Source organism: Rhinatrema bivittatum, chromosome 2 (assembly GCF_901001135.1).
Source record: "Rhinatrema bivittatum chromosome 2, aRhiBiv1.1, whole genome shotgun sequence".
Lineage (NCBI taxonomy): Eukaryota > Metazoa > Chordata > Amphibia > Gymnophiona > Rhinatrematidae > Rhinatrema > Rhinatrema bivittatum.
Window position 1 is genome coordinate 486,034,079 of NC_042616.1, and position 17,500 is coordinate 486,051,578.

The 17,500-nt window shown below is 43.7% G+C and overlaps 1 protein-coding gene across 1 annotated transcript in view; it reads right to left on the bottom strand.

Moving 5' to 3' along the window:
- MYLK4 (myosin light chain kinase family member 4) overlaps positions 1–17,500 on the bottom strand; it is a 278,506-nt gene that overhangs the window by 209,895 nt on the left and 51,111 nt on the right. The window contains exon 2 of the mRNA XM_029590534.1: positions 5,964–6,237. Within this exon, the coding sequence (XP_029446394.1) occupies positions 5,964–6,237 (274 nt within the window). The remainder of the gene's footprint in view (positions 1–5,963; positions 6,238–17,500) is intronic.

A 17,500-nucleotide genomic window follows, 5' to 3' on the forward strand; every position in this document is an offset into this window, starting at 1 on the left:
GCGCCTAGGAGATGTGGGTGTATGCCAGTTAGGAAAATGGATGCTTAATTAATGAGCGTCTGTTTTCCTAGCCTGTACACAGCCATGAATTAGGAAAACGGACACTCATAAATAGCTCATCTGTTTTCCTTTCCTGACTGCATCAAGATTTTTTTTTTCATGCTGCTTCCTATGGTTCCTCCTACTTAGTATCTGTAAGAGGAACCACAGAAAAGAGAATTTGGGCTTTTTTTGTGGTGGCTTGGAACACGTGAAGACAACGCCATCTCCGAGGCTGGCATTAAGTTTTGAATGTTAAAATGTGCGCATCGGGTGCACGATGATTTTTTGCATCAGGGGTAATAGCTAATAGCCTCATGTACATGGCATTTACATGTGATGAGCACTATCAGCTATGCTGGTTTGGACACGCGTTTTGGACATGCTAATCCCATTATTGCATCGGGAGTTATTCTAGCGCGTCCAAAATGTGCATCCAACCATGCAACAAGCTGTACTCTAGGCTGAGTGCACTGTATTGCATCAGCCCCACGCTCTCTCACATACACACAAACATGCTCTTTCTCTCACACACAAATATGCTTTTATTCTTTCATATTCTCTCACACACACATGCTCTCACAGGATCTCTCGCATACACACACATTCTCTCTTTGATATGCATGTTCTCTCTCTTTCTCACAAATATGCTGTCTCACTCACAGTCTTTCACACATGCTGTCTCACACATAAACACACATGCTGTCTCTCTCACACACACACACACACACACACACACATATACACACATGCTGTATCTCCCACATGCTCTTTCTCTCCTACATACTGTCTCTTGCACACACATACTCTGTCTACATGCTGTCTCTCTCTCTCTCTCTCACACACACACACACAAAAACATATTTTTCAACCGGGAGTCATAGTAAGGAGGCAGTTGCAGTCCAAGCCTCCACTGGATGACCCATGAAAGTACAAGGAGAGAAACTACTGCATTATCTGCAAGAAGCCTGTCTTCTCACGCTCTCAATCTGTCTAGAGCAGATCTCTAGTTCCTTCCAGAGCTGCTATGCTCCTCTTCATGTTGTCCCTGAGTGCCCATGCAGCAGGTTGCACACATCTCACTGCTACATCTGTACATTCGAAGATGTCCTGGCTCATAGGTATGATATCAGTGCTGCTGCACGGAAGGGGGGGGGGGGGGTGATAGTGTGGAGATATGTGCTGAGCAGCCTGCGTCAGTTTTTATTTTACTGCTCCCTGGGTGCCTCCTTATCTCAGGTGGGCCGCAGAGGCCTGCAATGCATTGGCTGGACCAGCCTTTCTGCCGCCCCAGGGACGTGGTACTTTACAGGGGGTCAAAGGAAAGGGGGGAAATACCATTACATATTTATAATGAAAAGGGGATAGAGGGGAATTACTTTCTTTTATTCAAACAGGGTTGGGGGGCTGTCATCATGCAATTTACTTTTTACATTTTTTTTACATTTGTTGGTCAGGGCCACCTCGAATGATCGCTCTGGGGTGAGCAGGGGGGTCAGCCATGACTCTCTCATACATTTTTCCTTCCTTGAGCAAGCTTTTTTTTTTTTTTTGGCATGGCCCTTTAAGGCAATGGAGATCCCTTGAGGTTGGGGCTGCCATCACGCCTAAAGGGCCAATGCTGCATCATTTTGCCCCCCCAGTGTTTTGCTGTGAGACAAGTCAATGGCGTGAGACAGCTGCTGTGTTTTATCGGGGGATCTCTCCTGTAAAAAAAACATCAGGACTTAGTGGTTCTAAGCCTAAGGCTGTAATTCCTCTGGGGACAAGGGAATACTACAGTGCCTGAATTGTAACTCACCTTGACATCAAATTTGGAAAAGGCAAGTAATTAGTTACATCTAAAATCCAAGTTCTGTAGGTGTATGTTATGGCAGTGGTTCTCAAACACTGGGATGCCCTCCCCCAGTATGGTTTTCATGATATCCCTAATAAATATGCAGAGATATATTTGCACAGTGTACCAGAATCCTTTAGTACATAATCAACATGCAAACAGTTCACAGATAAACTTGAAGCAGGGGGATTTTGGCTTGCTTCAGATTTCACCCAGAGCCACTGGGAAAATCTGCCAAAATTTCCCCTGGCAGATTTAGTGAAATGTAAAGGAAAAGCAAAAGATCTGAAATGGATCACAAATAAAATATCCATGTGAGGCTCTAATAAATGCCAAAAGCAGTCAATCAATCCAACAAAATCCACACTGGATTTTTCAAGGCATTGAAGTGGATTTTTCAGACCTGTTTCAGATTTTGCTTCAGAGGTAAGATGAACTCAAAAACACCTTTGAAACCTCTGCATGTTCATCAAATTCTTTGGCCACACCAATGTTGAAAAAGTTTGGGCATCTCTAATAATCAAGTGAAGAGGAGACGAGGAGAGTTTTGCCTGTGACTGGAGTGGAAAGTTTTTCCTGGAGATATATTTCCTGTGGCTGTCGCTACTTGCCTGATATTTCTGGAATTCGCTGGTCCTGATTGCCGCGAGGGTGAGATTGGACTCCCTGGGGTAGATGAAGCCTGCCCTGCTGGTATTGAGAACCAATTAACAGCTTCCACATCATTAGGGAGGGCCGGAAGGGAGCTTAAACAGCCTCTTACGGCGCACAGCTGCCGAGGCGCACTGCCGAAGCCACGCACCTAAGGGGCGCGCGGCTCTGACCGGCTCCGACTGGATCTGCCTGGAACGTCTGGAACAACTGAGAAATGTGAAGTTTTGCAGAAAAGAAATTGATTTTTTCTAAGCCTTTCTCACAGCTCTAGGTATGTTAAGACATTTTACAATTGCATAAACTCCTCGATCTCCATAAAGAAGTATATTGAATAATTGTAAGTTCACCTCTGCCTCACCAGACTATAGCTCTTTGTTGTTTTGTTATATTCCACGACTGAAATATCTTATGCCTCATACCAAGAGAAAGGCCAAAATAAGGCCAATCTCAAGTACTCCGACAGTGGAGCTGGGTCAAAGGACTGTTGCAGATTGGTTGAATACTCCACAGAGTACCCCTGTTGAAGGGGCCGCTATAGGGATGGATTTAGAGCAAACTCCATCCCTATTGGCCGAGGGCATCTCACTAAGTCCAGGGGTGCCAGATATACCAACACCACCTGGCAAAGAAGGGTTGATACCCCTCAGTGTGCCGGATATCTCCCAAGGAGACCCAGAGAGTGTGGAAGATGTCTGTGAAATTGCAGAGGAAAAGCAAGGGTCACCAAAAAGTAAGACTCTACTACCCAAAAAAGTGGATTATAATCTAGATCGAGATAATGCCTCCTCTAAAGCTCAGAACAATTGTCAAAGTGTTGAAAATAAAAAGAAGAATGGCCAAGAAGTAAAAATGAGACCTGCAAATGTAACTTTAGAAACTTTATGGACTTATTTAACTAAGCTGGATTCTTCTATTAAAAACTTAACAAAAGCTGTAAATGAAACAAATTTAGTAGTTAAAAGTAATGCTGATGTTTTGGTAGTTCAGCAGAAGCAAGTTAATGATATGGAACAACGTTTGATAAAAGTGGAGAAAATAACAAGTTCATCAGATTAAAAGTGAGGGCGAACTACAAAGGAAAATCGAGAATATTGAGAATTATTCTCGTATACTAAACTTGAGGATCATAAATTTTCCCATTACTAGTAAAATGAAGCCTATAGATCTATTTAGATCTTATGTAATTCAAATATTAAAGATCCCAGATCAGTATATGCTTACAATAGTTAAAGCCTTTTATATTAATGCTACTACTTCTACCAAAATGAAAGAACAAGCAAAATCTGAAATACAAAGTAAAGATTTAGAAGATCCAAAAAATAATGAGCTTTCAATAGACCTATCGGATTTCCTTGAAAAATCTCAGGACGAGATGGTTATTGAAAAAAGAGGGAATGTGTTACGAGCGCGCGCGGGCGCGGTCGTCGTAAGCGGGTGGTGGTGAGCCCTTGGGCCACGGCAGGACTCAAGGAGGAGCCCCAAGCCACACCGTGGGAGGTGAGCTGAGCAGGCATGGTGAGCCAGGCAGGCAGGAACAGAAGCAGGGAGTCCGACCCTCAGCCGGACCTGCATGCCCATGGTAGCCAACACGGGGAAGTTGACTAATGAACGGTCCTCCGACTGTTCCCGGCCCTTTCGGACCTGCCGCAGGGAACGGCAATGGGCAGCAGGCCGGACAGAGGCGAGGGCAGACAGAGTCCTTAAACAGAAGACATCAGACGGGGCAGAAGCAGGCTGAAGCAAGACGGAGACATCAGGACATCAGACGGGGCAGAAGCAGGCTGAAGCAAGACGGAGACATCAGGACAAGGGCTGAAGCGAGACACAGGAAAGATCCAGGCGAGCAGGAACTCCGATGCTGGGATACTCACATCCAAAGCCCCCTCGGCTGGCAGAAGCTCAAGAGCCCGTGGGACGAATCCCTCCTGTTTGCCACTCCAGGGCCCAACAGGACAGAAGGCTCAGGAACCAGACGAGGACGTAGGTCAAGGCAGAGACACGAAGACATCCGGGCAAGGGCTGAAGCAAGACACTGTAGACAAGGCTGGACGGAAACATTGCACTGTCCATCAGGGCGCCCTACTCAGCCCACCCGTGGGACTGAGTCGCGGACCACCCTGTCCCAGACGCGCCCTACACAGCCCAGGAAGGCTGGTCACGGACCACGCTGAGAAGGAGGGTGCGGGGAAGACCCAGGCGAACAGGAACTCCGATGCTGGGATACTCACATCCGAAGTCCTTACGGCTGGCAGGCACAGGAACAAACATCTAGGCAGAGACACTGGACAGGGATCCACCAAAGCATATGTGATCACGGAAGACCTGGATCAGCAAGGATACAGACGACTGTAGGATCTGATCCGCAGGCCTCTTGCAAGTGAACAGAAAGTCCTTAAATACTGGAGGTAGAAGGCAACTCCCTGGGAGGAGCTTGCCAGGACCGCCCACCGCTGGTCCTATAACTAGGGTAGAGAGCTGCGGGCCAGCCCCTAGGGAAACGGGCGTGGCCGGAACCAGGAAGTCCAAACGCAGAGGCATGTAAGCCACAGGCACAGCTAGGCCTCTCAGACCCTGGAGCAAGTCCCGGATGGAACGTAAGCGAGGCCCTGGCTTCAAAGCGGCCTCTGGAGGAAGGTAAGAGACCTCCTGTAGCGCAGCAGCAGGGGGGGATCGCAACAGAATGTGTTAGTAACATTAGCATTTATCTCAGATAAAGATAATATTTTAAAGTACTTCTTCCGAAATAGGTTTAAAACCTTTTATGGTTACAAGATCTGGATTTATCCTGATCTTGTAAAAACTACACAGCTCAGGAGGAAGACATTTCTTGCCTTAAGACACTTTGTAATCGAACAGGGTGGTCAATTTTTACTTCGCTACCCCTGCAAATGTGTAATTAAAATTAAAGGTCAGACTTATCATTACACTGATCCAGAACATCTTAGAGCACTCCTGGGGGTAAATAATATGGCGGATAAATGAAATATGGAGAATTAACTTACATTTTCAGAGTTTATAATATTTCATAAGGAATTGCTCTAGATAGATAGATATACTTCTCTAATTTTTCTTGCAAACGACTACAGAAAAATTTGAAATATATAAAGCTTTGCTTATTATATTATTTCACTGTTAAAGTATTGTTTTTCTTTTTATTTCTGTAATTTCAATACTGCAAGTAATGCTTGTATTTGTATTTTAAAAAATCAATAAATAAAGAATTTAAAAAAAATAATCAAGTGAAGAGGCTGAAACTGAAGACAAGAAAGCACCGACAATGACCGATGAAATCATAGCGCGCTTGCACCTCACTGAAGCATCAATGGAGTTATTTAAATGTACAGTACATTAGGATTTAAAGTGATTTAACTGAAAATAAACAACAACTTGCATTTATATCTTTCAGGAGAAAACAAAGCTATGGTTACAGTACCTCATCGTTTTCTGCACCAGACTCTGGCTCACTGGATTTCTCCTCCCAAAAGCTTCTCATGGTTTCGACCCTTTCCAGGCAGTGGAAGAAATCGATTTTGCTCAGTCTGGTGCTATTGTATCGCGTGTTGTTTTCTTCCAGCCTGTTCACTTTTAGCATTCTTTTCATAACCTGTTTCAGCTCACTGTGCGCTGCCTGCTCATGAGCACCTGCCACCACCGTTGCTTCACATATGCGTGTGCAGCTCTGACCTTTACGTTCCCTTTGCTCATGTCTGCAAAGAAGAGAAACAAGTGAAAAATCAAACATCATCAGGACTTTGAATAATCTCCACTGGGAAGTGTTTGGCTCCTCTAAAAAATATTAAAAAGCATGGAACTAGTTTCTTTGCAATAATCATTTTTACTTATGAACTAATTTGTTTGTTTGGTTTTTTTGGGGGGAGGGGATCTGGCAGTGTCCTCCTTCTTTAGGCTTCCATCTGAATTGAAATTGGCTTTCATAGAGTCACAGCTACCTACACAATAACTTGGGCAGGAAAGGCGAGTTCCCCGCCAAGGGCCTCCAGAGTCCAGTATGCATGTACCCGGAGTCTGGCCACTAGGTGTCACCATTGTGCAATGGGTGAGACTTCCTCCTCACAGGGGCTGTGAACACTGCCTCCTCCCCTGCACCCCCAGCCAGCTCGAGGAGCAGTAGCTGGGGTCGTAAATCAAAGCTTGGACTCTTGCATGCCAATGCTACTATCACCATTTCACTCTTGATGTTATTTTGATGTGCAAAAACATGAAAACCTTTGACTACACAAAAGTGTTTGACTGCAAATTTAAAAATATAAATGGACCCAATATTGTTCTTACTTTATCTAAACTGGGAAAATAAATAATAAAAAGGAATAACATTTAATTGCTTTTCTTTGATATTTATACAGTGATAACATAACCCCTGCTTACTGACTGTGAACATTACATTTGGGACTTCTGTGTGATCTGGGCATACAACAGGGGTCAGACTGGTCCTGTAGGTTGGTGTTGCTGTAGCAGCAGGCTAAGATGTTGGTGCGTTTGAAGCAGTCTTGTCAGTACAAAGCCAGGTAAGAAGATCCAGCTTCCCTTATTAAACAACTCAGTGCTCTTAGGGAGACAAATGTGGACCATCTTGCTGGACTTTCCATTCTGGAGGAATCACTGCTAATAGTGCCTCAGTTTGTGAGTACCGTGAGGACATCTCTCACTAAGGAAGCGAGCAGTGGAATCTGAATCCCAAGCTCCATAGGAGCAAGTCAGATGCTGGTTCAGTGCCTGGGAGTCTTCTTGTCATCTGTGTTACGTGTTTAAACAGTTCAAGAATTCTATTTAACATTAAAGTTACATGGCATCACTTACTGTTATTCCTCAGGAAGCCAATATTCAAAATGGCACTTAGCCGATAGGTACTGATAGCATAACTGAATATCTGACTAGGATCAGTGAGTGCCACTTAGCTGGATAAGTCACTTACCTGGCTAAACTTTTAGCAGGCTAAATCAGGGGCAGGAAATGGGCAGATCGGGGAGGAATCAAGTTGGCCGGATAAGTTAATCGGCTAACTCGATATTCAGGGTTAGCTGGCTGAATTATCCAGCCAACTCTGGTCAGGCCATAGGGCTGTCCTAAAATAAGGTGTTTATCCAGCTAAACTTTAAGATAGTCAAGTATATTCAGTGGCATGGCTGCACCACGGAATATATATACTGCTAGTTAGCCAGATAAGTTTATCTAGCACATCAGTGTGGCAGCTGAATATGAACCGTATAGACTTTAAGACAGGAAGGTAGTTAAGAAAATAAAATCAGAAATCCCTGGAGGCTTATTTATGGCTCAGTCTGCTGGCCTTTACATTTAAGTTGCATGAATATATGATTAAAACCATAAGGGGGAATTTACCCTGAACGGTGGGATACACCCAAGAGCCACATCATCCGCAGAAAGGCTATTACCAACACAGGAGCCAATTTGTCAGAACGCATGGAGGTTCCAAACTCAACACAAACTACCCTTTTCTAGACACAATGAAGGAGTTTGCTGAATATTGGATGTGCTCAAGCACTCACAGAGTTGGTACCTATGATTAGCAAAGAACCTCAGAGCTGTGTTAGGAACTTCACCCAAACAGCTACATTCAGTACATAAGTGACTACAAGAATGCTATGGATGATTAGCACAAATATAATCTAAATCTAAATAAATAAATAAACAAATCACACAGGTACAATACACCAACGAAGTTCCTCATATCAAAAGGTTTACAGTTGTAGCAGAGTTGCCAATTTATCCTTTTACTTTATGTAATATGTGGTGGGAACAGACCTAGGAAAATGGCCAAGCCGATGATCTGTAAGCAAGACAGGCTGACAGACATGGCTTTGAGAAGTGCTGGAGTAGGCATGTAAAAAATGTTTTGCTTCAGCAAAACTTTTGCCACCATCTTGGAACTAGGAGTAGGCCGAGTTTGACTGGCAGCAAGCATGGGTTGTGAACTGTCATCTATATATGGCCAGAGGGCCAACTGTGAGACCAAGCCTCAGTTTGGGCTGTACATATACAACTGTGGTAGGTGGCCAGTAGGGAGATGGATCCTTGTTGTAGTGTATGAATGTATGTGTGTGTCTAGGTGAGAGAGAGAAAAATCAGATCACTTCATGTTATTAAGATTGAAGGGTAAGTCAATTGAATGAGAGCAGCCATTTTCCACTACAAACCACAAACTTCTTTGGCTTAGATTTATATGAAGAAAACACCTATAAATCCTTGCAACTAGTTCATAAGTACTTTGGTTTTAAAATTCCAGCTTTTTTGTGTAGAATTTCATCTAATGATGTAAAATTCAGAAATTTTAGCATTTTTTGGCTGGGTTTCATTTGTTTAGTATGACCCATGTTATCTATGAGAGTTGCTTGTGAACAGAAAAATCTAAATGAAAAGTGTTTGTTTTTTTTAATTCTTATAAATTGTATTTTTGTAAGTTTATAAATTTAACATAAGCATCCTTGTAACAGAAAAAAAGAGGAAAAATGTAATACAATGTAGCCATAAAGAAACACAATAATCACAATATAATACCCCATACACATTTCTCAAAGTAATAAGAGAATGGGGGAGAACAAGAAAAAAAGAGTGAACATACATTGCAATAAAAAATAATAATAATAATAAAAATGCTGAGATAATAAAGTGTTGGCATGAAAATCCAGGAAGAATCTCAACTGTGAAGGTTCAAAATATACATAATTAACATTGAGGAATTTCATTAAACATTTACATGGATATCTCTGTAAAAACTGTGCACCAAGTGCAAAAAACCTTCTGAACGCATAGAAAGAAACTGTTTTCTACAATCTTGGATAGTCCTAATAATATCAGGGTATATCCATATTCTTTGTCCATGAAATGGGACTAACCTGTTACAAAAAAAAATCTAAGCACAGAATTTCTGTCATTCACAAAAGAAAAAAGTAACCAATAATGTACCGCTTTTTGAAACTGGTAACTCTTGTGAAGATTCTAGAAAATTCATCAGGTTTAAAGTAGGCTCTTGGACCTGTTCACCATTGGCTCCTACGTCCCTCAATGGCAAAAAGTAAGCCATAGAGATAACTGGCATAGATTCAGATGGGATCTTCAGAATCTGAGATATATAGCTCTTAAACAAATCCACTGGTGAAGTAAATTTTAAAATAGAAAAGTTGAGAACCCTTAGATTTAAACTTCTAATCGAGTTTTCAATATTCTCCAGTTTCTTCGTGTGTACCATTTCACTCTGGACCAAACCATGATGAATATTCTCAGCCCTAGATAAATGAGTATCCAAGGCTTCCAATTTAACTCCATGAAAGACAACGAGGTCCTCAGTGACTTGCACACGGTGATTGGTATCCACTGTAACATTTATAAAAGAGGAAATAGATGAGTCAGGGAAACTAGAGCATTCCAAATTGCCTCTAAAGTAATAACAGGAGGCTTGATTAAAGTCACCCTTTCAATAATGCTTACCCTGAGATCCTCACCAGATTCACTCTCATCTATGTTGATGTTGCAAACATCCCCTTGAAGCAATGAAGTCGAGGCTTGAAACCGATGACTGTCCAGAGATACTCCCCTAGGCAGGAGAAAATTAATTCCCCCCGCAGCGGTACGAGCCTCCACACATCCAGGACCCAAATTAGCAATAGGAGCAGTTTCTCCAAGCACTGTTGAGTCCCAACTGATTCCGGAACTGCCTCCAGCAAGTCTGCTCCTACAGGCATCAAGCAGAAAGGAGGGGACGACATCCTCGGGGCACCGGGGCTTAATGATGTCTCCTTAGCCAGCAGTGTCGGCGTTTGCTCACCGTCAGGCACTGCAATGGCTCCTCCCGGGCAAATTGGCAGTGCTGGGGTAAGAAACCCATCAATCCATGGCTGGAAAGGGTCTGCTGAGAGAGATACTTGGATATTCTCCCAATATGGTATGTGGCATGATTAAGGCAAAAACGCAGCAAGAAAAATGGAGAGTTCAAACCACAGCCTCTCAGACCGCAGTCATCTCGGTCCCTCCTCATTGAAAAGTGTTTCGAATTGTTTCTAATACTGAACTTCAACTAAGCAGGTCATGTTATCCATCATTTTGATCAGAAAACTCAGCTCTGCTGAGTTTAGAGTGGCTGGTATGATCCTAGAAATGATAAAAAGTAGTTTTACAATTGGTCCTATTGAAATCAATGGAGAATTTTAGTACCAACTATTTTTTAGTTATGTTCAAGATTCAGTGTTCATTGGCCCCTTCATTTGATGGCAGGGAGAAGCTCTGAAAGGGATGAAGGTGGCTTTTATGGATAAGCAGGAACCTTTGAATTATTGTCAGACTTATTACAGTGGAAATCTAACAGTATACATGTGTGCATAAAAAGAGGCATTGCATCAGGAAAAGGAGGTAATATTAACCTTGAACAGATGATTAGTAATATCCCATCTTGAATACCTTCTTCGATAATGGATGCCCTACTTTAAAGACATGTTGAGAATGAAAGCAGAGAAAAGCCATCGAAATGGTATTGGGCTTGAAACAAGAAACCTTCACAGTTCTAAATATACTCACTGAAAGAGAACAAGGGAACGAAGAGATGTGACGGAAACATTCAAATATTTAGCAGGGTTCAATCAGGTATAAGAACAAATTTTCCATAGAAAAAAAAATTCAAAGTAAAAAGGTTCATAAGATGAAGATGGAGGAAGTCTCGGAGGAAATATTTCTCCACTGAGAGGTTAGCAGATGCTTGGAATAGCCTGCCAAAAAAGGGGGCTCAAGCCAAAACCATGACACAATTTAAGCATACTTGGAATGGAAGCAGAGAGCAGTGGTTAGAGCAAGGGTAGAGGTTTTAAACAATAAAAGATATGGGGGGGGGGGGGAGGGGTGCTATTACCATCTATGGCTCCTTTAACTCTAGCTCTTCAAAAGATAAGTACACCTCGAGGTCCATATTCAGTATGCCACTTAGTGGACAAGATATCTAGCTAAAGTTAGCTGGATAACTTGTCTCGTATATTCAGTGGGATAAATGTCTCGCAGAATATACTTGCTTAAATTATCTGGCTACATATAGCCAGTTAGATGTTTTAGTTATCCAATCTTGTGTAGCCATATAATCTGCCACTAAACTGTATATCTTCAAAAGATATCCAGTTAAGTGGTGATCCTGTCAAAAAAAAAATATATATATATGTTTAATCGTGGGCCTCTCGACCCAATTCCCACTCCACCACCACTTGCCCAGTGGCAAGTGTTGTGCTCTGCCATGTGGAAGGTCCCCCAAGTCAATCCCCAAGACAGATCTTCCACTCCCCAGAATGGTTGGGGAGGGAGCCATGGTCATTGCATCATGGTGACACCTAGTGGCCAGATTCAGGGCCCATGATTGCAGGGATTTTGGAAGGAGCTTTGGTGCGAGCCACTCCTCAGCCCAGGACCATTACTGGAACGAGCAGACTAGTGTTAAATATCTGCTAAGGAGTTAGCAATCTGTTATTGATCACACCGCCAGGGAAGCGGAGTTAGCAATCTGTTGTGGATCACGCCGCCAGGGGGGCGGAGTTAGCAATCTGTTATTGATTACCTCCTCCAGAGGGGAGGAGATAACAATATGTAATACTCCGTAGGCGGGGTCAAGGATCTGTTGTGGGTTGGCTCCCACAGTGTGGCAGTCTGTATGATACCGCTCTAGTAGTGTAAGGAATAAAATACTTAGTGGAATTGGTGAATCCCTGGGCCGATGGCAGATGACAGCACCCCCAGGAGGATATCCTGAGAGGGACCACTGGCTAGGCTGGAGTATGGAGACAAACACAGATAGTTCTTTATTAGACAGGAAGTAGAACCACCAGAGGTGGCAGTAGTGAGTTGATGTGCCCGGCAGGGCTGAAGTCTCTCAGATACTGGAACTGCGATCTCTGGGTTGCTGAGCTGTAGAGAGAGACTATAGGTAGTGAGTAGACAGGGTATGCTGGATACATAACCAGTAGTAGATGATACACTCACAATTGTAGATATCTGTAATGGCCTCTATGCAACAGAGAGTCTTCAGTATGTTCAAGAACAGGAGCTGTAGGTGAGGACTGGTTCCTATATGCAGTCTGGAATAAGAACTCACAATATCTGTATATGAAATAGCTTCTGGAATAGAAGAAAGTCTTTGGAGAGTTTTAGGAACATGGGCCCTCGTGGAGTAAGTACCGGTTCCTAACTGCAATATGAAATAGTAATTCACAAGATATAGGTATGCGATAGCTTCTGAGATAGAAGAGAGTCTGTGAAAGGTTTTAGGAACATGGGCCCTCGTAGAGCGAGTACCGGTTCCTATCTGCAATCTGCAATAGTAACTCACGATCTCTGTACCTGCGATAACATCTTAGACAGAAGGGAGTCTTCAGAGATTAGGAACATAGGCCCTCGTGGAGCGAGTACCGGATCCTATCTGTAATAGAACTCAGTGTTCACATCTGCAATCGCTTCCAGGCAGTAAGGAGTCTTCTGAGCATTCAGGGACGTAGGCCCTCAAGAAGAGAGTATCGGATCCCGTCTTAGTAGTCTGAAATCAAGAAGAGAGAGCGAGGCCCCGAGGAGCGGGTATCCCTTGGTAAGTTTGAGGAGGCAGAGCAGCAGAGAAGTTTCCTCCTTGCTAACTCGATTCGTAGTAGCAAACAAAGACCTTTTAAGTTGAAAGCGGATGACGTCACTATGGGGGGATGCCCCTGAGGTTCGCCCTTGCCGGTACAAACTCTGGAGCGTGCGCGTGCGTCCTTACGTCATCAGGAACATGGCGGATCCGCAGCGTCAGGCCAGCCTGAGGATTCCGGAGAGAAGCCGCGGGGAGAAGCCTCGGCAGCATCTGTCCGTCAGACCCGAAGGGAGTCGCCACAAAGGTAGAGAGGGTGGAGCGAGAATGAACAGGCACGAACGCAACAACTAGGTATTTTGGAACAGGGATATATGAAACAGGAGAAAAGTTCTCTGGTATTTGTAAGTGAAGGCTCATGGCACCAGATCCTGGTCTTGGCTCTGACTGAGCTGGAAGAACAAAGAACTGCTACTATGTTATGAAACAGGAGGAAACTGCCAGCTCATAAAAATCTTCATTTTAATATCCATTTAAGTAAATGAATTTGGATATTTTAATTGAGCATGTGCCCAGTGATTTCATTGATCACTAACAGGACCCTCAATTTAAAAACGAATTGCAACAAATGCTTGTTGGGCCTCTTTTAGCTAATTCATTATTTATTTACAGCTAAAAATGTTATTGTTGATACTTTTTTATGTGCTTTTGCTTTAATTTGTTCTACTTTCCCCATCGCCCTGATTTCAGCAATGAAAAGCTGAACTATCTGCAGGAGGGGGATGGGGCGGGGATGAGGAGCAGAAGCTGAAATGGTGAGGGTAATAGCAGACATTCTTGTAGCTTACTGGATGTTCCATCAAAGTAATTGCACACCTCACAACAGGCAGTATTAGTTGTGCCAGGGCTGAATCAAGCTAAGCTATCAGTTACCCAGCAAAAGGATTGTAGTTATTATGCACCTTGGATATGGAACTCTTCCATTGGATTTGCAAATCAAACTGAAATTTATCATTTAGAAAATTCCTGGGGGAGAGGACGCATTTCCAGCTGATGTGGTGGCGCCTTGGTTCTCGGCCTTGAGGTGCGGGGGAAGGGAAAAGGCTTCTCTTTCCGCCTGCAGTGCCGGTGTTCACCTCCGCGGTGTTAGTGATGTCATTTTTGGGAGCCCCCCTCTATATAAACCCTTGAGTGCTGGCGCAGAGAATCCGCATACCGAAAGGGGCAACACCCCTGAAACCAATTTGCTGTTCATCCTCTTCGCCTACATGGAACTGTTAAGTACAGAATGGGGGAAAAAGCATAAAGGATCAGTTAGAGTCCTTACATCTGGATCAGCTCATCCAGCCTCTTCGACTGAACTGACTTTAGGTTCCTTTAGTCTTCAGAGGTCACCACCTGGCAATAATGAGCTTGGTGTTTCTAACCCTGCTCCTTCGGAGTGTTTGATCTTCCTAAGTTCAGGTGGTCTCTCTCCAGGCAGCATACGCCCCTCTATCTGGGCCTGGGAGTGGAGAAGGGGGGTTTGGTACTTCCACCACCTCACCGCTCCGTGATGGGCAAGATCTAGCAGTTGGAGCAGGGGGATTTAATGGCTCCAAAGGGACAGAGTGGCTCAGCTTGGGGAAGCCTGAAGTAATTACTCTGGAAGCACTTTGGACTGCCATTTCGAAAACGGAACAATCGCTGTCTTCTAGGATGGATTCCATGCTTGCAACTTTAGGTGGGATTACAACAGCGGTGAACTAACATTCCCAAGGAATCAAAGAATATGGGGATAAAATTGTTGAGCCGGAAGAAAGGGATATCAATGTGCCTCTTGTGAAAGATAACCTAATTTTACATTATAAAGTAAAAAATTTGGAAAGTTACTCTAGGTTAAATTTACATGTTATGAATTTTCCGAAGGGTCCCTTGATTTCTCCTATTGAGATGTTAAGAAAACTTTATATAGATGACTTAAAGCTTTCTCAAGATTCTAGTCCGACATTTGCTAAAGCTTTTTACCTACCTGATCAGGAGCAAATGGCAAATGGCATTTGAGGTCTGAGCCTGATAATGTTCAAGAGCTGTCTGATAATATAGATCTGATGGCTCTGTTGGAGCAAGCTCAGCAAGAAATGCTTGAGATTGCAACCTTCTCCCAAGAATCAGATAAGCAACTAACTCGGATTCCGTTTCTGGAAAAAGGATGCATTGTTTACGGGGAAGAAGATAGCTGTTTTCCCAGACGTTGCCGCGGAAACACAGATCAAGAGGAAATGGTTTCTTGCAATGAAGCAGCAAATGTTGGCTCGCAAGGCTAATTTCTTATTAAAGTCCCCATGCAAATGTGTCATTAAGCTGGAAGGAGTTAGGCACTGTATGCCTTTTATGACCCTTCACAGCTGGAGAATTTCCTGCAGAATAGAAATATGTTGTGACCAAATGCTTCTGGGTTCTTTTTTTCTTCGTTTTCTCTCCCCTAATAGTGGAATAAATAATAGCGGTTATGTAGTTTTTATTTATTTTTCCTTGCTGATTTATTCCTGCGACTTTGTATAAATGCCCGTTATGTTTTCTAATGTCAAGGTTGCTTGATTGTTAATATTGAAATAACTAATAAAGGAATAATTATAGAAAAAAACCCTCAAATCATAGCTTCTGGTGGAAGAATTTGGTGGCTGATTAGTTCAGTTGCTTGACGTTATGTTGGGTGTGAAGTTGAGGGGATGTAAATGAGGCTTGTGGGTTAAGGGTAGGGGATGTGGGGATGTGGGGATGGAGGATAGGCTGGGATTGGAGGGGACATTTTAGGAGGAATGGGAGGGAGTGTGAGGCATGAGTGGATTGTTTATTTACTGATGATATTAATTATATATTGTAAATTTTTTCTGTAGAAGGCAGATTGGATGCTATGTAACTCGGTCTGGGCTGGAAGGTAGGGAAAATAAATGATGGAGATGGAATAATGTAGGGGGAGGGACACAATGGGAAACAGAAGGGAAGATGAGAAGAAGGAAACAGGAAGAAGTGAGCAAAGGGAGACAAAGAGAGAAGAAAAGGTGGAAAAGACAGTAGGGCAGCGGAGGGAATCACATACGTAGACTACAGTCCATCATTTAATCACTATTTAACAAAATAGTGCTTTTGTCCCAGGCTGGTAAAAGAAAACCTTTTTCAGGGTCATGTTATAAGGCTTCAAAGGGCAGACCCAGCGCAAACAGGTGTGCATACCGTGCATTTGCATGGGGCAGCAATCCTGGGAGGGAGGGGGGCGATGGCAGTAGGAGAGACCGCAGGGCTGCCAGCAGAGCCCAAATCACTACCAAAGAAGAGAGGACACAGGTCGGAGCCCAATCCACCAGCAGCCAAAAATGAGGAAGAGCTGCAGGACCACCAGTAGACGAAGGAGAGGCTGCAAGCTGATGGTGGAGCTCAACCCGTTGGCAGCAGATAATGAGGAAAGACCGCAGGCCAATGGCAGCAAAAGGTGAGGAGAGGCTATGGGCCAGTGGCAACCATGGAACAGCCTGCCTGCCTGCTTGTGTGTTAGAGAAGAAGGAAGCTTACCTGCCTGCCTGTGTGTGTGAGAAAGTCTATCTGTATGTGTCTGTATGAAAGGAAGCCTGCCTGCTGAGTGTATGAGAGAGAGGGAGCCTGCCTGGAATGTGTGTATATGTGTGAAAGGAAGCCTGCATTGTGTGTGTGAAGGAAACATGCCTGGGATGTGTGTATATGTGTGAGTAGTAGAAATGTGATTCGGCTGAACCTTTTGGTTCGGCCTTCGTATTTGGCCCGCCATGGGAAATTTTGTTTTCCCGCGGTTCAGGCCGATTTTTTTTGGCTGCCCTGAATTTCAGGGTTAGTGCGCACTATAATGGGGATTTAGCGTGCACTAACCCTGAAAAATGAATTTTCCCGAAATTTCGGGAAAATCCGCTTCATTTTTTGTGGTGGCCGAACCAGAACGAATTAAGCAATTTCGTTGAAATTGCCCAATTTGTTCTGGACGAATGCACATCCCTAGTGAGTAGGAGCCTGCCTGGATTGTGTGTGTGTGAGAATGGGAGCCTGCCTAGGTTGTGTGTGAATGGAAGCATGCCTGAAGGGTGTGTGTGAATGGGAACCTGCCTGGGTTTTCTGTGTGTGAATGTGATCCTGCATGGGATGTGTGTTTGAATGGAAGCCAACCTGGGATGGGTGTGTGTGAATGGGAGCCTGTTTAGGATGTGTGTATAATGGCAACCTGCTTGGGTTGTGTGTGTGTGTGTGAATGGGATCCTGCCTGGGATGTGTGTATGTGTGAATGGGAACCTGCATGGATTAAGTGTGTCTTTCCCTCCTCTCCCCCATTAATCCATAACAATCTCAGGGCATCTGGAAATAAAAAGTTCCCAAGTATGGAGAGAGGAATGTTTTTATCC